The sequence below is a fragment of the Radiomyces spectabilis genome (genome assembly GCF_025331425.1).
Source record: "Radiomyces spectabilis strain NRRL 2753 chromosome Unknown BYT42scaffold_19, whole genome shotgun sequence".
NCBI classification, from domain to species: Eukaryota; Fungi; Mucoromycota; class Mucoromycetes; order Mucorales; family Radiomycetaceae; genus Radiomyces; species Radiomyces spectabilis.
This window is the reverse complement of record NW_026251944.1, coordinates 69,399-93,636: the sequence shown is the minus strand read 5'-3', so window position 1 is coordinate 93,636 and position 24,238 is coordinate 69,399. Positions and strand designations below refer to the sequence as shown.

General features: G+C 44.1%; 9 protein-coding genes across 9 annotated transcripts; 4 read left to right on the top strand and 5 right to left on the bottom strand.

Moving 5' to 3' along the window:
- Window positions 1-89: 89 nt before the first annotated feature.
- Window positions 90-1,000, bottom strand: BYT42DRAFT_589927 (ubiquitin-conjugating enzyme/RWD-like protein). The gene is made up of 6 exons (XM_051570431.1): window positions 823-1,000; window positions 720-768; window positions 642-665; window positions 471-580; window positions 324-403; window positions 90-254 (listed from the first exon to the last, which is right to left on the bottom strand). Exons 1-6 carry the CDS (start codon window positions 856-858, stop codon window positions 191-193), a joined length of 363 nt encoding a protein of 120 aa, XP_051418111.1. The 5' UTR covers window positions 859-1,000; the 3' UTR covers window positions 90-190.
- A 1,525-nt stretch (window positions 1,001-2,525) lies between these two features.
- Window positions 2,526-5,557, top strand: BYT42DRAFT_505983 (Lipin/Ned1/Smp2-domain-containing protein; the record flags this gene model as incomplete). The annotated part of the gene is made up of 3 exons (XM_051565061.1): window positions 2,526-2,595; window positions 2,664-2,907; window positions 3,478-5,557. 3 exons carry the CDS (start codon window positions 2,526-2,528, stop codon window positions 5,555-5,557), a joined length of 2,394 nt encoding a protein of 797 aa, XP_051418110.1.
- A 986-nt stretch (window positions 5,558-6,543) lies between these two features.
- BYT42DRAFT_589920 (uncharacterized protein) lies at window positions 6,544-7,249 on the bottom strand. Its single transcript, XM_051570430.1, has 3 exons — window positions 6,944-7,249; window positions 6,819-6,858; window positions 6,544-6,725 (listed from the first exon to the last, which is right to left on the bottom strand). Exons 1-3 carry the CDS (start codon window positions 7,095-7,097, stop codon window positions 6,641-6,643), a joined length of 279 nt encoding a protein of 92 aa, XP_051418109.1. The 5' UTR covers window positions 7,098-7,249; the 3' UTR covers window positions 6,544-6,640.
- BYT42DRAFT_589916 (transcription factor S-II, central domain-containing protein) lies at window positions 7,250-8,035 on the top strand. The gene is made up of 4 exons (XM_051570429.1): window positions 7,250-7,307; window positions 7,371-7,421; window positions 7,490-7,668; window positions 7,803-8,035. Exons 1-4 carry the CDS (start codon window positions 7,280-7,282, stop codon window positions 7,944-7,946), a joined length of 402 nt encoding a protein of 133 aa, XP_051418108.1. The 5' UTR covers window positions 7,250-7,279; the 3' UTR covers window positions 7,947-8,035.
- On the top strand, window positions 8,036-8,863 carry BYT42DRAFT_589914 (uncharacterized protein). The gene is made up of 3 exons (XM_051570428.1): window positions 8,036-8,269; window positions 8,332-8,446; window positions 8,531-8,863. Exons 1-3 carry the CDS (start codon window positions 8,077-8,079, stop codon window positions 8,694-8,696), a joined length of 474 nt encoding a protein of 157 aa, XP_051418107.1. The 5' UTR covers window positions 8,036-8,076; the 3' UTR covers window positions 8,697-8,863.
- On the bottom strand, window positions 8,864-9,692 carry BYT42DRAFT_589912 (uncharacterized protein). Its single transcript, XM_051570427.1, has 2 exons — window positions 9,163-9,692; window positions 8,864-9,110 (listed from the first exon to the last, which is right to left on the bottom strand). The coding sequence occupies exons 1-2, from the start codon at window positions 9,633-9,635 to the stop codon at window positions 8,909-8,911; spliced, it is 675 nt and encodes a 224-aa protein (XP_051418106.1). The 5' UTR covers window positions 9,636-9,692; the 3' UTR covers window positions 8,864-8,908.
- A 1,350-nt stretch (window positions 9,693-11,042) lies between these two features.
- BYT42DRAFT_505980 (uncharacterized protein) lies at window positions 11,043-16,074 on the bottom strand (the record flags this gene model as incomplete). The annotated part of the gene is made up of 7 exons (XM_051565060.1): window positions 11,043-11,133; window positions 11,206-11,315; window positions 11,387-15,023; window positions 15,111-15,241; window positions 15,334-15,609; window positions 15,678-15,712; window positions 15,864-16,074. The coding sequence occupies 7 exons, from the start codon at window positions 16,072-16,074 to the stop codon at window positions 11,043-11,045; spliced, it is 4,491 nt and encodes a 1,496-aa protein (XP_051418105.1).
- A 968-nt stretch (window positions 16,075-17,042) lies between these two features.
- Window positions 17,043-19,153, bottom strand: BYT42DRAFT_596125 (uncharacterized protein; the record flags this gene model as incomplete). The annotated part of the gene is made up of 8 exons (XM_051570917.1): window positions 17,043-17,343; window positions 17,407-17,659; window positions 17,747-17,808; window positions 17,873-18,162; window positions 18,234-18,436; window positions 18,495-18,566; window positions 18,633-19,004; window positions 19,093-19,153. 8 exons carry the CDS (start codon window positions 19,151-19,153, stop codon window positions 17,043-17,045), a joined length of 1,614 nt encoding a protein of 537 aa, XP_051418104.1.
- Window positions 19,154-21,006: 1,853 nt separating this feature from the next.
- On the top strand, window positions 21,007-23,917 carry BYT42DRAFT_618796 (uncharacterized protein; the record flags this gene model as incomplete). Its single annotated transcript, XM_051572333.1, has 3 exons — window positions 21,007-22,364; window positions 22,425-22,876; window positions 22,944-23,917. The coding sequence occupies 3 exons, from the start codon at window positions 21,007-21,009 to the stop codon at window positions 23,915-23,917; spliced, it is 2,784 nt and encodes a 927-aa protein (XP_051418103.1).
- Window positions 23,918-24,238: the final 321 nt, after the last annotated feature.

Genomic DNA, 24,238 nt, shown 5'->3' with positions numbered 1-24,238 from the left:
CGCTCAGCGATTAACAAAAAACATCCACGCTTCACTGATTTTCCATGCTTCCTGTTATATCACTGCAAACATCAAAATTGTATGATATGAAATGAAATGGATGTGTCATATATGTATGTGCATGTTGTATGGAAAGAAAAAATGAAAGAGAAATAGGTTTTAGAACTAACAAATGCCGATTGCATCCTGCCTACATTGGACGATTTTTCGCTGCTTGCGCACGCACTCGTCGTTCATACTCCTTTTTATCCTTTCTGTAATGTAGAGAAAAGAGTTAGTATGAGCAGCCCAATTACACAACCGGATCCCACCAATCAACCCACCTAAATAACATGTACGCGTCTTGCTGAGCGGGAGATTCGGGATTGGGATCGTTCAAAAGATCCTGAATGCCGAGCAAGATCTGACCGCATCGTATTTGTTAGTTAGCGCCGCCAAATGGGATAATATTAGAAGTATTAACGTCTTACCTGCTTTACCGTAATAGCTGGTTTCCAACCTTCATCTTCGTTCAAAATGGATAAGCACACAGTACCCGAAGGATACACATTAGGATGGAATAACGGAGGATCAAATTTGCCTACAATATGGTTAAGACACGGATAAATCATCATGGGGTTGTTTGAGTTTACAGGACATACATTTGGGTGGTTTGCTGGGATAATCTACTCATGTTGATTAGCATGCGTATTGGAACAGTAATTCATGTCGTTCCTTACCTTCAGGAAATAGCAGAATGACTTTGTATACAGCGTTTTCCCACGGCGTCTATTTGCAACAGGTGAATCAACTATCTCGCACCCTCTGTAATATAACACATACGCTATCTTTGCCTGGAATACCGCAGGTCCATGTCATTAGATCCAATGAATTGTCTTCATTCTTGCCCGGACGTGCCCAGAAACCCTATTGCAACCATCGTTAATGGAATGTAAAAAAGAAAGCAGTGGGAAAAGAAAAAAGGAAATATTTGCGTACGTGAGGATGGTCTTTCCTCCATTGCTTTCTTTCTTCCATCAATCGTCCACGTGCGATGCCCGAACTCATGATCAATTATTTTATAAAGGAACAAAAAATTCTGGATAGTTAACGGCAGCCTTTATTTTTTATTGCTTTGATGACAGTGACGGCACTGTAGGCAAAAACCATTTTTTATTGGTCGATCTTCACCTTCTGGAAATTTTCCAAGCAAGCAGTCAATCCACATCGCCCTTTGAGCCTATTTGAATTCAATTGACCAAGACCACAGAAACAAAAACTTCAAGGGCATTATAAATAGCATTCAGACATTCCTCTTTTAAATACAGTTACGCTCCTCAAGTATTTGCGTAAACGAGACCATGAACATACAAAGGTGAAAGATCTTTTTTCCCAACGCATGGATGACAGATTCAAAAAAGGTGTTGTAAATAAGAGAAATCGATCCGCTCATGATTGCCAAGACTATCAGACTACCTAGTGGAACGTTGCTGCTACGCAAAATCACCAAAGTTTAGTCGGAAGTTGCGCTCGGATATTCTCAGTGCCGCAAGATGAGATGGATGGTTCAACAAACCACCGACGTGTGAGCACGGGGATACAGGGATTGAGATCCGATAACTTGTGAAAATTAAAATTCTAAATCGATGAGATTATGTTACTATTTACCTGTAACAATCCACGATAATACGTTGATATTCAGCTTCTATGAGCTATTGATAGAATACAGGACGACTTGAACAAAGTATATGTATATTACTTGTTTACATTGTCATTGCTAAAGGAAAACAAAGAGTTCATTCAAATTGATTGGGCATGAAAAAAAGAAATGCTGTGCGCCAAAAAAAAAAAAATTCATGACGTCAAAAAAGCATGTGATTATTATAATCGTTGTCATTGTCTCGGTTTTTGTTGTTCTCGTACTCGTCGTTCTTTTTCCATATCTTTACTATATCTTAATCTCTGCTCACTCCCAATACCTCCAACGGGACAATGGATTACGTGGGGAAGCTGAGTACTCTCTTTACCTCGGTACAGAGTTTCTACAACGAAATCAACCCGGCCACGCTGTCCGGCGCCATCGATATTGTCGTTGTCGAACAACCGGATGGCGATCTCGCTTGTTCACCATTCCATGTGCGATTCGGGAAATTGTCCCTTTTAATGCCGCAGGAAAAGAAGGTGAGCGAGCTACCGTGATAAAACTACCGCGAACCACGAAAATAGACAATATTATATTTTGCGTTCATGGCAATGTGGCAGCAAGGACTCCAGTGATGGCTATTATGCACAACGAATCTATATTACTGAATCTGACCTGGAGGTGTTTCGCTTTTTATTATTTAGGTCCAAATCAAGGTCAATGGTGAACTTGTCCCCTACTTGATGAAAGTGGGTGAAGCAGGTGAATCCTTCTTCGTATTTGAAACGGAACATGAAGTACCCGAAGAGTTTCAAACTTCGCCCATCGTGGGTGCCATGTCTGAAAATAAAGCCGATGAGGTATAGCCTAAACTAACTAGCGACGACTTCTTTGGTCTAATATGATGAATCGTTTTGCAATTGCACAGGAACCTCCTTACCTCGATATTGGCGAATCGAAAGAACACCCGAAAGGTAGTACGACAAAGGAGACGCTGGTGACCATTGCTTTTTGACTGATATTCTTGGAATAACATTCTCAGATACGGCTCGGCAGAATGCAGATGCGCCAGCGGACAATTTCGATGACGAAGAACCTACGAACAAAGTCGACAAGTTATGTTTACCTGCGGAATTGCAATCGCCGAAAATGATCATTGAGGAACAGATGGACAAGGTGGTGACGAAAATTGATCCTTACAATAAGGATGCTGATTCGGTCCACACGTCCGTGATGAATACAGAAGATACATCGGATGCCATGGAGAAGCTGAAAGATGCTACCGAGTCCTTGTCCTTGCAAGATACGGATTCAGCCATGTCACCGAAAAACGATATATATCCTATGGACGACGGATCTTCCATTTTGGAACGTGTGATTCCCGAAGCGATTACCACCACCACCATTGCCAAAGAGACATTCATTGTCCGACCTGCCAATGGCGATCTTTACAGCACATTGATGGACGTCACCCATACATCCGTGCATCAACGTGGGGATGCGGACAAAAAAGAGAACGAACGATCATCACGGCCCTCGGATTCCACGCACGGTCGCGGTGAGGAATCCATCGTGCTGGATATTGCGGGTTACAAAACGGGAGAAGATCGCTGGGGAAAGAAGCAAGAACCGAAACGCGAGAATAAAGAGCGAGGATTGCAGACCGACATTGAAGCACCGACGATTTTGGGATCGGATACGAGGCATGTGGCATCACCGACAGCGTTGGACGAGGATCCTGTAAAGGACGCGGGGGGTCGCGATGGAAAAGAAGAAGAAGAAGGAGCAGCAACAGACAAGATGGATGACACGGATATTGCGAAAAGCTCGTGGGGTTGGGAAAATGTGCGTCGAAGACTGACGAATGAGTCGTTGGAATTATTGGACGAAGAAGGCAGACATGAGGACAATGCGGATACGGTAGCAGACAGAGAAATCCCAAATTCCGCAGACGAAGAAGGAGCAACCAATACGGTTGATCAAGCACTGTCAGTCTCGGTGGGGGACAAAGAAAATAAGGTTCAAATGAAACAAGGAGCAACGTATCGGATCGAGATGAGTCTCTGCGGTCTTTCTTCGTTTGGCGCAGACGAGAACGAGAACGCCACAAAGTTCACCGAACATCAAATGACTTACGACAAGTTCATGCATAACCCGAATCTTTTGAACGACCCTCGACTTGTGTTTCGGTACGAAAACCGGTATTATGCGGCAGGGCGTACCGGTCCGTTGTTTACGTCGCTCTTGTTGTTCCGCAAGCCATTGGAAGATGTGAGTCGCCCGATGGAAGGCACCGATGCGTCGTCCAAGGTATCCGACAGTCGCGAATCGTACTTTTTCGGTAAAGGCTGGCGTCAGTGGTTAAGTCGATCCAGTGTGGCTGCACCCAGTCAATCCTCCTCGGACGAGAATGATTCCACCGCCACCTCAGATACACCTGCCACCGCCAAGGAGGAAAGTGCCAAGGGCGAGACAACGACCTTTACCACCACGACGATGACTACTTCTGTCGGCTGGTCCGCAGAACATAAACACCCTGGAGAGGAAGAAGCTCAACCACTGCAAAATGTACGCAGAAACTTTGCGAAAACGTTGCGTCTCACCTCTGAACAACTGAAAAGCTTAAATCTGAACAAAGGAGTCAACACCATTTCCTTTTCTGTCACATCTGCGTATCAGGGCACCGCCACCTGTTCGGCCAAGATTTTTTATTGGAACTACGATATCCAGATCGTCATTTCAGATATCGATGGAACTATCACCAAATCAGATACCCTGGGGCATGTGTTTACCATGATTGGTAAAGACTGGACTCATCCTGGTGTAGCCAAACTGTATACGGATATTCACAACAACGGATATCAGATTCTGTACCTGACGAGTCGCGCTATCGGACAAGCCGATTACACTCGCGATTATCTGAAGAAAGTGGAACAGAACAAATACCAGCTACCGGACGGACCGGTCATCATGTCGCCCGATCGACTGTTCACATCGCTTCATCGTGAGGTGATTATGCGAAAACCAGAGTTGTTCAAAATGGCCTGTCTTCGTGACGTACAACGATTGTTCGGTGGCCGAGATCCATTTTATGCGGGATTCGGTAACCGTATCACGGATGCTATGTCTTATCGCAGTGTGTCTGTCCCAGCGTCTCGTATATTCACGATCGATTCCAATGGCGATGTCAAACTGGAACTCTTGACGGGCTTCAAGTCATCTTATATCCATCTCAACGATCTCGTTGACCAAATTTTCCCTCCCATCAACAAGGCCATCGATGAGCAATACAATGACTGGAATTATTGGAAAGCGCCCATTGCCACGGTTGATTTACCTGAATTAGAATCTGAGCCTACCCCCACCTCTCCGAAACCCAAACCTATCATACCTGATCCATCGGCGCTTCCTGCCGAATCGGTGGCCGCTGCCGCTGATCGACCGCATCGCAGCATTTTGCGTAGTTTCACAAGGTCCTCAACAACAGATACTGGCGCCAAAAAACCAGTGGCCAAGATCCAATCCTCTTCAAGCTCAAGCACCATTCACAGCTTCAGCAGCGGACGTGACAGCCCTAAAAGTGAACATTCGTTTGAACGGTCAGATACAAAGGAGTCAAGTGGCGATTCGAAATCCACAGCTGCGCATGAGAAAACAGAAGAGACTGAAACTTATTCCGCGCCTCCTTCAGCCCCTACTTCACGATCTTCCTCATCCAGTATTATGAATAAGGTGATTTCAGGCAGTTTTGGCGGTGTGCGTAGTATGCTTTCTCGCTCTTCCGTCTCATCAGCCGATGCTTATCCCATTGCTCCCTCGACCGCCGAGTCATCTACCGAATCAAAGGAGAGTCAAACTACTGAGGACGATGATCTGCTAGGTCTAGATGATGATATAGACGATGAGATTGACATGGACAATATTCCATTCATTTAATGCATAGTTTCTCGCCGGCTTTTTTTTTATTTCGTTGTTCCTTTTTAGCATTTTTTGATCCTTGGTTTTTAAACTGTTTCTATACTACTACTTTACTGTAACGTACGATTGCACTTTTTTTATGCGAATTTGTAATTTTATCCATCTGTTTTCAAATAATGACATCCCAAGTTCAGCAAGTTGTTCACAAGTGTTCACAATAGTTGAAAGAGATGCCAAGTCAGATGAACTGGTGAATGGTTTTCGGCACGATGACCCACGCGTGAACGTGATTGGTGGGATTTTAACTTCCACATGCATTACGTGCCGTCCTTTTCCCTAATTCTTTTTTTTCTTCCCCCAACATTTGAGAATGCATATCAAAAAATGGCAGAACGCCAAGACTTTGTATTTTTTGCATTGTTCAGTTGAACTCGATGCACTCAACAATTCAGAAATAAGAAAATAGACAAAACTTCTTGGCAGTTGTTTAGAGACAGATGTTTAATAACAATAAAAAAAATGATTTCGCGTATATACAAAGAATGCGGTAATCTGAGCATTATTTACTCGTCGAAAACCGTGTTAAATGTAGGGCTAAAAGAGTCTACAGTGTGAATGGAATCGTGGTCAGACAGCGAGCGGTGACTACCATCATGGTGTGATTGATGCAAGAGCGATTGGTTTTCATTGTTATAAAGAGCATGCATGGCATGGTGATGGTCATGGTCTTCCGTTGCTTGACTTAAGGAAATATTGGCCCCAGGAGTGGAAGGAATAGCAGAGTACGACCGGCTTAAGCCACGACAAGCAATAGCCATCGAAGGGACACGACGCGAAATACAAGAAGCGATGAATACCATGGTAACGAAATAACGATGTGAAAAAGAAAATATATATAACACTTTTGAGAAGAGGATGATCTGATCTCAATTTATACTCTGTTGGCGTCTGGATTTTTTTTGAGAATATCAAACTTGCTCGTTCATCCCCATCCCTATTCCCTCCCCCCCATTAGTTCCTACATCCTCGGATAAACAACCAAATAAAAAATAAAAATCGCCCAAAATATTGGAACAAAGCAGAGAATTGAAACCAAACTCCTTATCGGGAGTTTTTGTATCGCAAATATTCCATTGAATGAACAGGACCACGTACAGGCGTCACATTCACAGGTGGAGCTGCAAACCTAAAAAAGGGAACAAGGAGATCAGTCACCTTTCCTCTTACAACAAACAAAGCGCAAAAAGCTTAGATGATTTCCATGAACAGTTGATGATACCATAAAATCGGCCCATCCGACTGGCGTTTATAGGCAGCCACTAGAAAAAGTCGATGTGGAAGAGAAAACAAAAAAAGTTCAATATCCGTCCTATTTTCTGTTATTGCGAAATCATTATGCAATACCTTCACTGGGCGGTATTTTATCGCTTGAGAAACCTGGCGAAAAGGCGTTGTGTGGTTGACCGTCCATTGGACTCGCGCTATAGTAGAGTGGGGCAGACGGTACCAAGCCTGGAGAATAAGTCGGCTTTATTCCAAATTGATGAATGTTGTTCATTTGGGCATCACGAATTGGCAACAGGAGAAACGGCGGAAAATTCACCGTTTAGAAATGGGAAAAAGATTAAGACGTCAGAAACACGTCAGTAACAGTCACAATACAGAGAAAATAAAAAGAACAATCGAAACGATCATCATGCAGCTCGCTTACTGTTCAAAATTATTCTATTGCTTCCCATCATGCCTGAATCTGGCGTCAGACAAAAAAGTAAGTCCTGATATGATATCATTCAATTTACCGAGTCCACAGATTGACCGAAATATGTTCTAGGCTCCAAACTGCTTCAGGAAGCCTTGACTGGTGGATCTGACATATCTGGAGGTAAGTCGACATGACTTTTTTGTTAGTTGTTATGACTGATCAACTGATTAACGACTAACTGCTGTCAGAATCCATTCACAAGCTTGCCGAAGATATCGAACAATTTATTTTCGAAGAACATTCTGATAACGATGAACACTATAAGGAATCCATCCGATCCCACGTATTTAACCTCAAAGACGATAAGAATCCGCTCCGCGAACGTGTCCTGAGTGGCGAATTGGACCCTCGCGAATTTGCTCACATGGTACGTATCGTCAAAGACGAATCTGCTTGCTCAGCTATGGGTCAAGCATTGCTCTTTTTTTTCTTTCTTCCTGATGAGTGATGTAACGTGAAATTTTTAGACTTAATGATTAATACATTGTATTTATACCACAGGATACGGCGGCAATGGCTACGAACGAGCGCCGGCGCTCTGATGAACAAATGCGTCGTAGCTCCATCATCGATTCAATGGGAATTGACGACTTGCAACCCCGCCATCGTGATCTCGACAGTGCGGAACCGAGGCACGAATCCTAAAAACGAATTGGCGGAGCCAATAAGGGAACAGGTGGCTTTGTCACCAAGCATTGAACTCTGTTAAAAATCAATCTGCTCTTGTAACATAACCACGATATTGCAATAAAAAAAAGAATAAGACGCTGGAAATATGGGTAAAAAGCAAACAGCTCAGACCTTACTAGAGGCAGATACGTTTTACATTGAGGAAGGATCACAACAACAATATGCTCGAGTCCTAGGACCTCGTGGCAATCATCAGCATGAAGTGCAGTTTGTCAATGGCGAACAGACACTGGTCACGCTTCCACCACGATTCCGCAATTTGGTGTGGGTGAAAAGAGGTAGCTTGATTTACAAACCTATTAAAAAGCTATAATGCAAACTGATCGATCGTTCATATTAGGACATTACGTGGTGGTCGATCCATCGTCTGGCACAACTTCGGAAAAAGTCGGCGGAGAGATCGTTCATGTCCTTTTCCCCAAACACATTAAACAACTCGAGCAAGACGGGAAATGGTATAGTTTTCGAACCAAATGGAGCTTAGGATGTCACATATCTCTAACTGTCACTGTTCTTTTATTTTCGCTGTTTTTTCGTAGGCCCAGCGAGTTCTCCAAAGATAAAACGGCATCGTCTCCTGCCAAACCAGAACGCACTAATGATGAAGACGAAGAAGAGGAGGAAGACGATCTGTTATTTGTGAACAACAATCGACCTATCATTTACGAAACAGAAAGTGAAGACGAAACCAGCGATGAAGAATAACTCAATGTTCAAACAGATCCTTCCGTCATAAATACTGCCGCATTTCTTTTTTCTTCCAATTCATCCCGGAAATCATACTCCACAAAAAAAGTCATCATTATATCTTCCCATTTTCATCATCAAGTCCCTCCAGCTGCTTTTTGTACACCCGAATAAAAAGAAATCCATGCTGCTGATATTTTATTCATTATTATTATTTATGGTCTCTTCCATCATTCAACGGAGAAGGTGGAGGTCCAATATTGCATACCAAAACTCCAGTCGTCCACTGCAACGGCAATCATCGAATACACAATTGTCGATACAATCAGCATCATCACCATAATAAAGTTAAGTTTTCCCCACCACGCTTCGTAACGATTACGGCTTCCTGCACAACAACATGCACCAAAAATCCACAAAATGGGTAAAAACCTGACAAACAGTTAGTATCAAGCATTTACTAGCCGTGCCAAATATGACCTACCAGCCAAATAGAAAGAAAAGAGCAGCTAGTGGAAATCGTCGTTCATTTTCACTGGGACGGCGAACAAGTAAAGGGCGTGCTTCGTGACGGCCATACGGGGTACTTGGCATGGGGATGGTTTGGTAATTTTGTGGAGGATATGGTTGCGGAGGAACAGACGAATAACGGACATTAGGACTAGATTGATACTGATGGCTCGGTGTATTATACGGTTGAGGTTGGAATGGTTGCGGAGAGGGTGATTGAGGAATCTCTGGATATAACAATGGCTGAGCGTGAGGTGATAAGGGAGCTGAGGGTGGCGGTAAATATTGTTGCTGCGGTGACGACGGAGGATGGGATGGGGTATTTTGAGGATACGAGCTCGATGATACAAAGTTCGGATTATAGGCACTAATATTCTCTGACTCTGTGTATGAAGGAGGAGGATCTCTTTCATCAGCATCGGGAGGATTACGTCCTTTCTTGCTCATTATTATTGTTTGTATCGCTGCACGAAAAAGAAAAAAAAAACTTCAAAGAAATAAAGAGAATAGGAAATTGCCCTAATGAGACAGCCAAGGGAAATCGCCCACAGGTGACTGCTGATCATCACCTGCAAAGCCCAGCCTTTTGCACATGACTGACCTCTTCTCCGTTCAAGGACAATTATAGATTTGACTCTATAACGTGTTCTCAGAATGAAAGTTGTTCCATACTGATTGCTTATGATATTAGTTGTTTTCTGCGATAAACTGCTCTTTTTTCTTTTTTCTTTTTTTGTGCGAGACGGTGTCACACTGTGGGCCCATCATCAGCAACTCCGTCATGGGCCTGCTTTAAAAACGTAATAACACTAGATTTCCTAATAGAGCGTTTTTACAGAATGACACAATACAACATTTCGTTGCCTATATACACATCCGAAATTTGCGTACGCTGTATTGATCGTTTGGTCAGTAAGAAGGTTCAAGCTGGGTTGCGAGCACTTATAAAATTGAACCAATCAGCGAATAAGGGATAAGCTTATGGAAGCGATAATTTGGTGACCACGGTCTTGAAGTGCAAAGTCTCCAGCGAAAATTTCCAACAACTTATGAGATCGTCAGTAAGCCATTTTTGGCAAGCTGTTGGACCTTAATCATGATTATCACGCATATCATGCACAAGAGGATTATGATACGACAGTTAAATCTAGGATCATTTTTATATAGTTACAACATATAGAAGAATAGTAGCCAAAAAGAGATTCACAAAAAAGCATGAGAGGAATGAATGAATGAGAACTACTATGTCAAAATTGGGTATGAAAGAAAGGAGGACAAAAGGGTGCAATGTACAATGATGAGGTGAGGTGAGGTGAGAAGTTCAAATGAAGGGTAAGGGTATCATTACATATAGTATATAAATACAGCGAGAAAGCATACAGTACTATTTACGAGAAATGGCATAATAAGAAAAAGGCGAGAATAAGGAAATCAAATGAGGGACGAGAGAGGAAGAGGGTTGAACAATAGCGGCATAACTGTTATACCTCATTCTTCAGTTTTTCAAGTGGAAATAGTTGATCAATTTTCATAATCCAGTCAATCATTTCGTTTCTGGAGGTAGCTTGTAGCGTATATGCATTATTGTTGGTATAAAGAGCAAATACATTTGTTCGCTAGAATTTAACCGACACGTTAGACCCTTAACAAGCAATGGATGCCTTATCACTATATCCTTACATGAATCATCTGCTCAAGTGCACGGTTGTAATCGATGCGCACAGAGGAAACATTAATAATTCCTTGCTCATCCGTTTCGGATTGATTTGTATACACATAGATATAGGGTCTAGTTTCATCATCCTTTTGAGTCTTCCCATTTTCGTAAATGCTCCATCTTCGCTTTTTTTTCTTTTACCTTCGCATGACAAACCATCGTTTCACCCACTTATCGTCTAAAGCATTCTCTTGATAGGTAAGGTAACCTTTTTTGGACACATTGTCTCTGTGAAGGGTTTAGTTCATTGTGCTTTATGCAATGCAATGGATCACATGTTTTGGTAGCAAAATAACTTACGTCTGCGTTATTTGTTTCACTTCAGCTAATAATTTGGAGCTTGACCATAGCTCTTGGCGGATCTCCAAATCATGGAGACCGGGTATAGGTGGATCTTGGCTGATGGCAATCTAAAGTGTGGGATGCGATGAATTAGCACTCTTAGCACTAGGCAAATCCGCCTTTATATCATTACACTTACATCCTTATCAACTCCTAATTTTTGCGACCATAGATCGAGCACCTTGTGAACCAGATCGACCTGTTCGCTCGTAAATATGTCACATGTATCCACAGCGCTCGATTTGCTCGCCAGTTCATGGGCCTGTTCGATTTTGGCCATGGAATTGTTGCTCGTTTGTGAACGGGCATTACGAAGGGTGAGAATCTGCGATGTATAGGCGACGTCTTCTTTGCGGCGAATGCGTTCTTTGATGTGTTTGTAATCGTTGACTAGCGATACCCCCCGTGGACGCCATGAACCCAAGAATTCCTCGCCGCGCACATACTTGGCCGCCGTATTCAGACGCCACAGTTGGCTGACGCGACGCGTCATGGGTGGACGCAGGTTCACAAGGAAAATACCGCTGCACTTGGAGAGATGTTTCTGCGAGCCTAGTAGTTTGCGAATTCGAGAAGTGCCCGAGGCATCGCGACCTTGAATACGCACCGCAATATCCATGCTAAACTGGATGGGTTTCGAGCATTTCTCCGCTTCCACTTCCCACTTCAAATTGAGCAGAATGCGGCTGTTGGATCCAGTAAGACGATTGAGGAACAAACATTCATGTTGCGAGCTGTCCCATGCACCCTGACATTGAAGCTGGCTCGTGCCATCGTTCTTGTAGCTTACAGTCTGTTGCGCTAACAGCTTGATAGGAATGTCTTCGTGCGTAGGCGAATCGATGATACGACCTTTGGCATCTAGCAATCGTACGTGACCAATGGAAGCTCGCGAAATGCGGTTCCAGGCAAACTGCCGTCCGGATGTGTGCGACAGAGTGATGCACAGACGCCGTTGCAAACCTTGGCGCAAAGAGAATACACCGCGATCAAGTGAATTCTGAGCTGTGACTTGTACAGGCATGTACTCTCCGTTTGGCATGAGTTCGCACACTTGGATCCACGCTACCACGTCGTGACGTTCGGCCGCCAACATTTCCTCTTCTGGCCGTCGTTCCACCGTGGAACTGCAAATACTGGCCTGATCCGATCCTTTCAGCTGGGCACTGGCCGCCAACATGTCGGCGAGACGCGGTTTCTCTCGTTGATCGTCCCAGCGTTCGTACTGAGAAAGAATTCGAGGCTGAGCTACGCCGTAGACTTCGAAAGAAACCATTTCGTGCATAATCACATTCAGCATATTGCGTGTAACGACGACCGAGATGGTTTGGCTGTAATCGAGGGGGATCGAAGCCGTCTCAAAGCCGCTCATAGGATCCGTGGCAAATAGTTTTTCAGCCGTGGAATGGGCAGGAATGCCGCCAAACGATGAAAGTCGGAACTGCACGTGGACTTGAGTGAATTCGGTTTCGTTCAGTCCCATCAGTTCCAGCAATCGTACTTCGAATAGCAACTGCTGTCCCACACGCAGTGTTTGGCTGTCCGCCTTGTCGGAATCGCACGCTTGCGCCAGCTGGAGGGCGCCTTTACTGAGTGACATGGATCGGGCAATAGGAGAAATCAATAGTCTCAATTTGCCTCTCACTTGTCCTGTTGATCGGCATATGACTTCGATACAGCTTTCATAGGGTTGTTGAATTGCCAGATTACGAACGGAGGTGGCCGCGCTGCCGATAAATGAGTATTTTGGACTGGGATTTTCGTAAAAGGGATCTTCCCAGTTGAAATGTTTGCGGTACATGGGGCGATCGATAAAGTTGTATAGATTGCGCATCTTGTGTAATCGCATCTTGAGTTTTTCCAAGGACCAGACATACACGACTTGGTGTTTACGATCAATCACACGCACGCCAATGCAGGGCTTGACTGACGAAATCAATGTGGTATCTTCGTCCGTATTGAATTGATGCAAAGCGGAAGTCGTTTCCCAGTACGACAGGGGGTTGGAGAACTGGCCATCTTCAATGATAGTGAACTGATACAAAGCTTCCTTGTCAAGTTCTTTGGAAATAACGTTGGCTTCTTTCAAAATGACGGCATTAGTCAGTACCACCTCGGCCATACTAACGTAGCGTAACCCTTTCCATCTTCGAAGCACTTGACGAAGCATTTGCAGCTGATCGTCGGTATACAAGGACAATCCAAATTGCTGTGGCAGTTGCATCGACATACGGTTGATCTGATTCTCATAGTATTGTTTCTGAAAATCGAGTTCTTTCTGCAATTTTTCTTTTTCAGTCTTGTACTTTTCCTCCAGCTCGGTGGGTACAAAGGTTGTTTCGGTGCATACACTTTCCGAACCATCATACACGGTGGTAGTGGCCATCGAGTTACGGTAAGATCCGCGTGTGGTTGAATCGTCTTCGTCCATTTCCGCTCGACTTTCGGAACGGCATCGTCGCATATTTCGGACCCGCGTGATTTCGTCAAATAATTTTTGAAGCTCCTCATCGTTCATGCCACTAATGTTGGCTTCGTTTGAGTAATAATTACGCATCGCTTCCAATCGCGCAAACTTCCAGTCCATGACTTCGGAGCCTAATAAACTGGTATTTTCCGTCGGTGAATCGGGCCGTTCGTCTTCGTCAAAACTTGGCGATGCGTTGCCCATGGTTCGTTCAACCGCCACCTTTTGAAGGTCGCGTTCGCGTCTCACTTCTTCGGGATGGTTAAATCGGAAAATATGATGATCGCCCATGATAATACGGAAACCACTCTTCAAGCGCCGCGGTTCACTGATACGGATACCGTTCACCATGGTAAGTGAATCTTGACCCGGATGAAGCGTCACAGCGCCATTTACATGCTCAAACCAGCAGTGCTCTTCCTGGATATTCGATCCACTTAGACGAATATCCGCTTGGACTCCGCTTTCTTGACGACCGACGCGTGTAATGCCTGCTTTGATTTGATACATCAGGCATTCGGACATGAGCGGATCTTCATTGAGATTCACCAAATGGGGAACCTTCTTGGGTGCATAGACGCCTACGTTGTTCTTGTGGACCGCAATACCAAGTTCTTCGAGCGTGCGTTCACGTTCAATTTGAATTTCTTCGGTACGTTTCAGTTTTTCTTCCCAGGTCTCGTTCAGGTTCGCCAACAGTTTTTCGGAACTCTGTAACTGTTCGACGATTTCTTGCTTTGACATCTTCTTTTTGCGACCCTGAGTGTCGACGAATTCGATTTCTTGAGGTATGCCGTTCATGGAACGGGTAGCCGCAGGTGATATATTGCCGTTGGTGTGAGCGTCTTTGTGGGCGCTGGTAGCTGCCAGTTGTTCAACGACATCGGGAGCATATACTTTGAGTCGATCACGCAATACTTCCAGTTCCTCTTTGAGTTCTCGAATCATCTTGGCATTAGGATCTTCATTAACGACGGCCTTGTTCTTGATCTTCTTTGCTTGATCCGCGTAACGTAAAGTACTGAGGGTTTCATCGTAATCAGCGGGGGAAATGGCGGCAATCATGGCCGTCTTGGAGTTGCCACCGAGGGAGTCTTTCAACAGCCAGGTCAGCACGGAATCACGGTATGGAATAAAGACTTCTTTTTTGTTTTTTCCTTTTTTGCCTTCCTGCAATGACTGCTCGGCCAAACCGGCAATGACTTTGCCCAGCGTGGTGAGGGAGCGATTGATATTGGCACCTTCTTTCAGTCGCGCACCCGTAGCACCGGTACTGTTAGCACGTTCACTGCCTGCCAAGTCTACCAAACTAGATGCCATTGTGGAGATCATGCAATGAATTTTCAAGGAAACCGGGTCCGCTTGATTGTTTTGAGATGAAAACGTTTAATCTTACCTGATACGAGCCACTTTTTCGCTTTCCATTTTGGTCGTTTGATCGAGTCGCTTTTGAGTGAGAAACACTGTGAATACGGCGTGCGATCGAGACGAGGTTTCGTTCATGTTAGTGGCCGCCACGGTTCGTGCCTAAAAACGGAATATGCATGTCAAAAAAGAAATCACTTCTCAGATCAGATGATCTTCTCATAACATTTTTGATTTCAGATCTTTTGTGATACCTTGTTGCCTTCATCCATGAGGTCGTTGATATTGTCAAAGGAAGTAACGACAAGCCGCGATAAGTCTTCGACGTAAGGTCCGGTACTTGGGTGTTCGCGCACTTTGAGGTTGCCTTTGTTTTTGGGATTCAGAAGATCGCGCACTTTTTCGTTGTAAATTTCAATGTACGACACTTCGGCACGATAAGTAACATTTGGATCGGTGTTCTTCGCAATACGATTGAACAGTTCGCAGCACGTTCGTGGAATGATACCAATATCTTCGCCGTAACCCATCTATACAGAAATCGTGTGTTAAAATATATTGAAAAAAGGCCATTTTCTCAGTCAGCATAGATTCGAACCATAGAATAGGATTTGCCAGAGCCCGTTTGCCCATCTAACAAAGACATTTGTTATTTGGTGTCTTCATTTTTCTCGTGTAAAAAAAACATATCATCATTGGAAAGAAAGAAAGAAAGAAAGAAAGAAAAGGAAAATAGTATATAGAGAATGTTTATTGAGAACAGACGATAGAGAAAGTAACTTACATGCAAAAATACAACAATTATAACCGTCAAAAGCGTGGTTTAACAGTTCTTCGCCGAGATCGTTATATACGGTTTGTTGATCAGCGTATCTAGGGTCCGCCTTGTCAGCCGACCAATATGACTTGTCAAATGTGAAAGCTTTGTGGTCTTCGGAGTCTTTGCCGGTCCTTAGTTCGGGAGGTTTACTCAAAATAGTTTGATCACCCTCCATACGAATCAGACCCACGGCTCCACGCGCAAGTTCTATATAAATTTCAAGCGAATGTAAGATCTTTTTTTTCTTGTCCTGCTCTAAATTATATTTTCTCTCTCTCAACTGGTTTTATATGGGTCACACAGTCTCTTTAGGTTCAAGAAAGTCGAAAGACAAGTATACCTCTGCTGTTCAGAGGACGACATCGTACAACAACTTTGATATTGCCGCCTCCACTCATATGGGTATATGGTCTGCTTTTTGGATGGATAATGTATAGGATACGTGGTATGATAATAGAGTCACAGGGTAGTAAGAAACGAATCAGCAATGAGAATCCAAAAACATGTCACGGTAGATGATGAACTTCTCACCGTCAAGAACAGAAGCAATGGGGTATGCGTAACGATGGACAGTGCTGTGCCTGATATTTGAATCAGAGAAAGTTTCAGATGAGCTGCTGTTTCCAAGCAAACAGTGATTCCGACAGTCGTTGCTCGCAATCACGGCTGAGTGAAAAAGAAAAAGAAAAAGAAAAAGAAAATTATAAAGAGAAAGGGAGATAAAGAAAAATGGAAGTAAATGGTATGATATAGGTTGCAGCACGAATAAAACGAAATAACCTTCCCCGTCCCACTTGTTCAAAAAAGAATAGAAAGGACGCAGATGGTAGAGGGAAAAAGCACCTAAAAGAAGAAGGAAAATCCGTTTCTGAAGCTAAAATACACAAACTGAAACTGAGTTGAAAATTTACTCTCAAAGTTTGAATGTCTGCCAGTTTCTGTAACAGTGTCGATTATATTGAACTTCAAAGTTGATATTTAAATAGTGGATATGCACTTTGTTTATCCATGAATCAATAGACCGGTTACACCATTGTGTCCAGAACAGCTTCTGTACTCAGATGCAATCCCCCTTTTTCTCAAGGGGTAAGCGACGCAAAAGCAAAAAGAGCCCATGAGCCCATGCTTCTTATCTGTGATCAGTTAGAGGCTTTCTTCTTCCGCAGATTCGTCCGATTGTCCGCCAAAATCAAGTCGGTCTTCCCATAATGCCCGCAGTTTCGCCGGTGACAGATCGTCCAGACTCCATAAACCGGCCAACGCGGATTTTTGTTTCTCTCTTGGCTCCAGTTCATCAAACCTGTGGGGATCGAAATCTTGGAGAGCCACCGAGCCGTTGGTATTGACAAAGGTGGTGATGTCGTTTGACAGTTGTTCTCTCATGCTTCGAAGTCCGGCAGCATTGTCACGATTGAACACAGCAATGACCAATGGGGTTAACGATCTATAGAAATATCCGTGTGACTCTTCCCGCCGCAATGATGTACCTCTGCTTTATTATGCGTACCTGTAAATCTCCGCGCCGTTTTCCAGGAGTCGCATCCCCACGTATTGAAGGAAAGGTTGTGCAACCCATAGTGCGAAGGCTAGACCACCACATGTCGAAAGGTCCATTTGCGAATGGTAAAGACGAAGATAAACGAAAAATAAAACCGAATAAAATGCATACAATGCAGGTGCAAACACAAGCGCCACAAGCAATTTCCATGTGGCCACCACATCACGGGCTGCAATCTTTACACTGGAACCCGCCAACGCCTCTGCAATAAATTAAAGCATGATCAGTAAAATTATACAACGACATATTTGTACCCACTTCTTATTGATGGCTTTCCACTCATGCGTACCTTTTTGCTTCTTTTGACTGATCAATAAGGCCAAAATGACAATCGGAGAATTGGCCAATAGGCTGGATAGACATGACGTATTAAACGACGAAAAGCCAAATGTGTGATCAAAAATGATTTACTCACGAGGGGAACCCGACAAAGGCGAGGAATAAAAGCTTGAGCAAGCGCGAGATAAGGACCGGCAAAGCTGAGAATACATTGGTGGCGGTTCGCTCCACTTGGTGATCGCGTAATCCGAAATATTTCAAGGTTTCATTGTACGCTTGCACTTTGCGAGCCAGTTCCACCAGCCTTGGATCTTTTTCAAAGTATTTGTAACCAACCAGGAAGCGACGATTCAATTCGACCACTTGGTCAATGGATAATTTATGTTCGGCCGCAGGTCTGTAAAGTCGACGCGCTGCGGCGATGATCTACCATAACAGGTTCAGTACCAGTGACTTTTTTGTCGTAGCAAGTTTTTGTGTATGGTAAATAAACATACCAAGAGGACATCAAAGCTCGGCGCATTCACTGTAACACTTCGTAGTCCTTCATAACCCGCATTCATCAATGCGGCAATGGCCTCACGTTTCGCGCTTCCGCCTTGCTTGTAGCTTTCCACCCATTCTGGTTCTACACTAATAGGAGCACCGTATGAGATTACAGCACGAGATCGGAAGCGATTCGGATGGAAATAATTTAAGCCTAGAGATATGCCGTCAGGAGAATTCTTGTGCCAATAGAAAACAGGTATCTTACTTACCGACTGGCACAATCTTCACATCCACATTGGGTTTCTCCACCATTGTTCCGAGCGCCATGATAGCAAAACCAGCTGCATATCGTAATAAATCCCTATTAGTTGAGTCTTTACCCACAAAATGCCAACGTTTTAACTCACCTTTAAGAGGGAGCATCTCTGTCCGATCATGACTGCCACCTTCCGGAAATATCAGAACACAGTCATTGGCTTCTAATCGTTCATGCACCTTTGTATATAACACGCTTTGATCCACGTGAGGAATAACTTTAAAGGGAATACAGTTTGATAGAAGGGTGGCTGCATCTTCATTCAACTGGCTTTTAACCGTCAGTTCTGTATCTGAGAGGACTTCCAGTACCTCTACTTTCACGGTTTTACTCAGTTGCAGTAGATCACGTGGGCGAATTTCCTGTTGAAAACGAGTTCCTTGGCCAATCAACCTCTCGTTGTCTTTACATTGGATGGTGCCAGTACCCTTGGTAGCCAAGTCTTGTGGCCTAATGACGGGAACTATTGGACAAGATCGAGAATTAGAATTTCCGATAGCAGATCGCTTTCACTTGCACACGAAAGAAGTGACGAAGGCAAGATGTCTTACTGGCTTTTAGTAAACGAGCAACGAAGCCAATGACTTTGCGTTTGAAGGACGACTCGGCCATTAGCGGAGCAAATCGGCGAGGGTTGGAAATGAGGACCATGCCAGGATCGACAAACTGGTTGGCGTGTGGAGCGACGAGGAAGATGCAAGGGCCATCCTTGGGAACTTGATGAACCCCGCTGGTGCGAATCTCTCGGAAAAAGATGCTTGTGACTAGTTCAAACCATAGTTTGACTACTTCATACGCGTCGAACATCACTGTATTCTTTGTTATAGACTTTCAACAGAGGAAATCAAAAGAAAAAGGCGTCCAAATCAAATTTTCAACAAGCAACATTTCGTCATGGTGTCGCTGCTGCATTTAAAATTATAAATCATCTTTTGGATCTCTACTTTTTTTTTCCCCACCACGCAGAAACGCCTTTTCGCGTCTTCTGATATCATGTTTACTCCTATACTAGAATGGATCACGGGTTGTTCACGTATTATAAGTGGAATCCCTCAGCAATATAATGATGTGTCCTTCAGCGATATACTGTTACGTAAAGCCAAATGCTTTGATAGCACATGTGTAACATTTTGTTTTTTGGCGAACAATCTCCTCGTTGCAGGATAAATGGACCTTCCCTCCTTGTCTACCACTGGAATCAGCGCTGTTTTTCTTTTCCTGACTTCTTGTTTGACACTTGGAGCAAACTTGCGATATCAAACATTTGTATGGACCTTTGGTACACTGACATTGGCGCGGGGCAGGCTTTTCGGATATAGAGGCTTGCTGTAAGGCTTGGGCTTACAACCTCGGGAACCCAGCCAATTTTACTCGTTTTTTTGGTTCCTTTTATTATTAATTGCTTTGAGCCGATTCATTTAGAGCACTGATCTTTCCTTTTGTTACTACAGAAAAGACCCCAATAAGTTAGTACATATTTTTCATGTCATTGGATTTACCAAAATACACAGCGCTCTGTTTCTGGATTTTCAAATATACAAACAATTTTGCTCAGCTTGAAAAGCGAAAGCATTCCTCTCTGCGGTCGATTTGCTGAGAAAATTTATCTTGCAAAGACACTTACAGCATAAAAGCTTCGACGTTCCCGAAAAGGATAGATCTTTTGGCTACCATAGGATCAACATATTGTATTTTAGTGATTTAAAACAGATTCTACAAAGCTCCATGGGGGTCATGCGGCTATTATGTGCTTGATAGCATGAGATCGAACGTGTAGTTAGAGGTCCCTATATGCATGCATTTCAATAAGCTACAAGCCATGTTATACCTATAGTATTGCTTATTAACTTTCTTTTCGTTTTGGTGACATTCGGTGGTGGATCAAATGGTTTATTTCCATTTGCATACAGTTGCGTCCTCGATGTTAATGGTACTATTATAACTCAGAAACACCATGTCATTTATGAGCTAGCAAACTGATTAGCATCGTAACGTTAACGTCATACGTTCAAGAAGTGGATACGCCGGATACATTTATAACATAGGCAACAAGGATACGTGGCTATATAACACTTTTCACTTTGAAATGTGGATAACGGGAGCGATGCCTGATGCATTTTTCAGTGGTCACACCTAGGATTGCTTGGCGATGGAATGGAAAAAGGCCCAGTACGTGCATCATTTATTGCTTTTTCAATGATTTACCACACTGTTGGTGAGGATATCATTGACAGGGTAGACTATTGCCACATGAAAACAGTTCATTTGCTGCGTTTTCCAAATTTTTATGACGAAAAGGGAATGTATAAACAATAACACATATATGGCGACTTGCACCTGATGATTTCCGCGACAAATAGAACGTTTGTTTTCTACAGCATGCATGATCAACTATCTCTATTTGTCATTTTTTCAACGAATTGTTTATGGATGAACACTCTGTTTTCTCGATTGGCCGTCGACCCATGTCTTGCTATAATACTTATTGGATCGATGCGGCTCGTCAACCTTCCACTCAACGTGCCATAAGATCGCAACCACCGATCCCGTCTCCATCGGTCTCGTCGCCACTTTCACTTTATAACAGAAAACCCACATATCGAAGATCGAGACAGCCTGTGAACTTGTCGGCAGATGACTATGACGATTTCTACAAATCGGTGCGATGGAAAGAGAACATTTACTCATCGGATATGGCTCAATCCCTCGTGCCAAGGCAGCGTGTCGCTAGACGACGGCAAGTCTCTCTAGTTGATTCCCCCCACCAATCTTCCCGTCCACCGAGTGCTCATCATCGCCGTAGCATCAGTGGTCCCATGACCAGCATTGACAAGGATGCAGAGCAAAACCAGAAATGGGTGGATAACTTAACAGCAGAAGTCCGCGATATATCGTCTGTCAAGTTACAAAAATACGAGCCTCGCAATCGCATTCAACGTAAACCCGTTTCCCAGGTAGCCGATCGTGTATTCCATGCGCCTGCCATGACTTTGGCTGTTAAACCTTCAAGGGAGCCCGTGGTAACTGAATCTGGGTGGAAAATATCGGACCGCAAGGGACAGTACGACCATTTGATTTTCCGATCCCCTCTTTCCGTTCGATCCACGGCGGCATTCGATTGCTCTACCATCCCCACTACTGTAACAGACACCATTCTTGATAACGTCACATCATCCCCGTTATCGCCATTATCGGTTACCACTTCCTTTTCTACGTCGTCGGATTCGTCCCGAGCTTCCGGTAAACAAATCGTGGCAGACACAAGCCGGTCTGTTCGTCATACGAGTGACAATGATACTCCTGAATTGGTCAACGCTTCGGAAAACAGTAACTCAATTTCCGTCGGCGGTTTGTCAGACGGCGATGAAAAAAATCAAGTTTCTCCACGATCCTCTCTCAATGAGGTTAGTTTGGATTCCAGTGCCAATATTGGTACTGCTGCACAGCTGAAAAGACAATTGTCCAAACCCAAGCTGAGGCGTGTTCTTTCTGCTCGACCAATCGTTCCTCGACAGTCGCTGGATGAGCAGAAGGATAATGAAACAGAGGAACCATCCGTTGTCATGGAAGAAAAACCACCCACGTTTTGGAATCCACGTATCAACAGCGACATTGCTCCTATGCAGAGGAACCTGAGCCGAAAACTTAAAAGATTACTGCAGCCGCATCGTACGCGCGTCGAAGGCGCTTCCAAAGTGCAGCATGCGAGTGAACGTACCTGGAGCGTGGGACGCCCTGTCACACCTAGCGAAGCATTGGAAGGTGATACAAACGACGACAATACGATGAAGGTCAATCCTTTTGCAATTTTAAGGCAAGTCTTGTACCACTTAATTCCAAACTGAAGTGTCTGGGATATTAACGCCGAGATACGTACAAATAGCCAATGTCATGCCGTCGGTGACAGTACAGGATTGCATTTCAGCGAACATGACTTTACTCAGATTGACACCTATGCTGCCAATGTGCAGCAGCGCGGACCTTTGCTCACACCGACCATTCTCACTCAACGGTTCCTGGTACGCCCTTACCGACGAGAATTATTCAAATTGCGATGCATTTTTGTCTGGCTCTTGCAAAACATCAGCATCGCCTCAGCCGGTACGAGCAAGTCTGATCTGCAAAGGTCACCTTCCGATGTCATGCAAGCTTATTTGCTGGAAGAAGCAATGGAGAACTTGAACGATGACGCCATTGACTGCCTATTAGAATCAGCTGACGAGGTATTGGCACGACGTTCCTGTCGCTCGTCTGTCGGTATGGCCAACCTCTTTTGTGACATGGCTGTAGCCGCCGGATTCACAGACACACGAGTCATTTTTGGCTGTCTGAAAGGTAAAATGTTTACTCCGGTCATTGTACAGCATCTTTACTGATGTGGCTTTCTGCAACCCAAAAAAAGGACCTCCTGGATTATCAGATCTTTCAAAAGATAAAATGACGCAGAACCATGCATGGTGTGTGGTCAATGTTGAGGGCGAGTATCGCTTCATTGATTGCTGGCTAGCCTCTCCGTATCAACCCCGCAATAATAATGCGACCGAATTTCACTGGTTCCTCACCAAACCGAAAGAATTCATTTATACTCATTTCCCGGAAAATGGGGCAGATCAATTCCTACAGCCGACCATCACCGCATCATTATTTTTGGCTCTCCCTCTTGTATGGGCACCCTTCTTCAGTCATCGTATGCGCGTGATCAAATATGCCATAACATCCTTGCATCTCCAAGACGATCAGGTCTGCCATCTCTGGATTCGTGTCGAAGATGGTGTATCCTGCTTCGCAGAGGTGGAAGCACCATCAACTCATGACGACGACGCTGCTTTCTGCAGCAAACGTGCTCTGGCACAATGCCGGACCATGGAAATAAAAGGGAAATCCGTACGGGTATGCAGAGTCAAGGCAATTTTACCAGCAGGTCACGATCATGGCTGGCTGAAAGTCTATGCTGGATCGCGGGCAACACCTCCGCATCCTTCCACATCGGGCGCAGTACATTACCAGGAAAAAGTCGGGGCCCACCTCTATGACCTTGCTCTGTGTTTCAGATTGACGCAAACCGGCTGTTCGCGACCTTTTGATTTCGTCCAATTGCATGTCAGCCAGCATGAATTCTACGTTCAAGAACCACAATGTTACCAGCTATACCCATTGCAAACCTACAATTTCTGTGTTCTCGGTGAAGATGCGGGTCATCACAAGTTGGCGATCCGAAGTCCAAGCGGAAAATTGTACAAGTTGATGTACTATCCGCACGATCATTCGTATGATGGAAGCATCACCGTGTCTGAAGTCGGAAAATGGACCTTGATTTGCTTGCTACATCATGCTGGAGGGTGGTATGTGGTGGCGACTTGGGAATGTCTCGGCTAAACATGGTATTGTTCATATTGTACAGACTTTTTTTTTGCATTACACTTTATAAACTATGTAATAAACATCTAATCCTTTCTTTTTTTCGTTGGTATCCGTTTGTCATTTTGTTGGATTTCCAAGTAACAAGCTAAGCAAATGAGGCTGTGACCATTACTGCATTGAAACAATTTAGCAGAGATTGTCACAATAGTGGCAAAGACGATGAATGCCGTGAGGTTACAAGAAATGCTGGGCCACGTCTACTCAAAAGACGATCCGTAGACCAAACCATTGATTCGATCTGACAGCATAACGATGTCCAGATAAAAAGCATTCTCA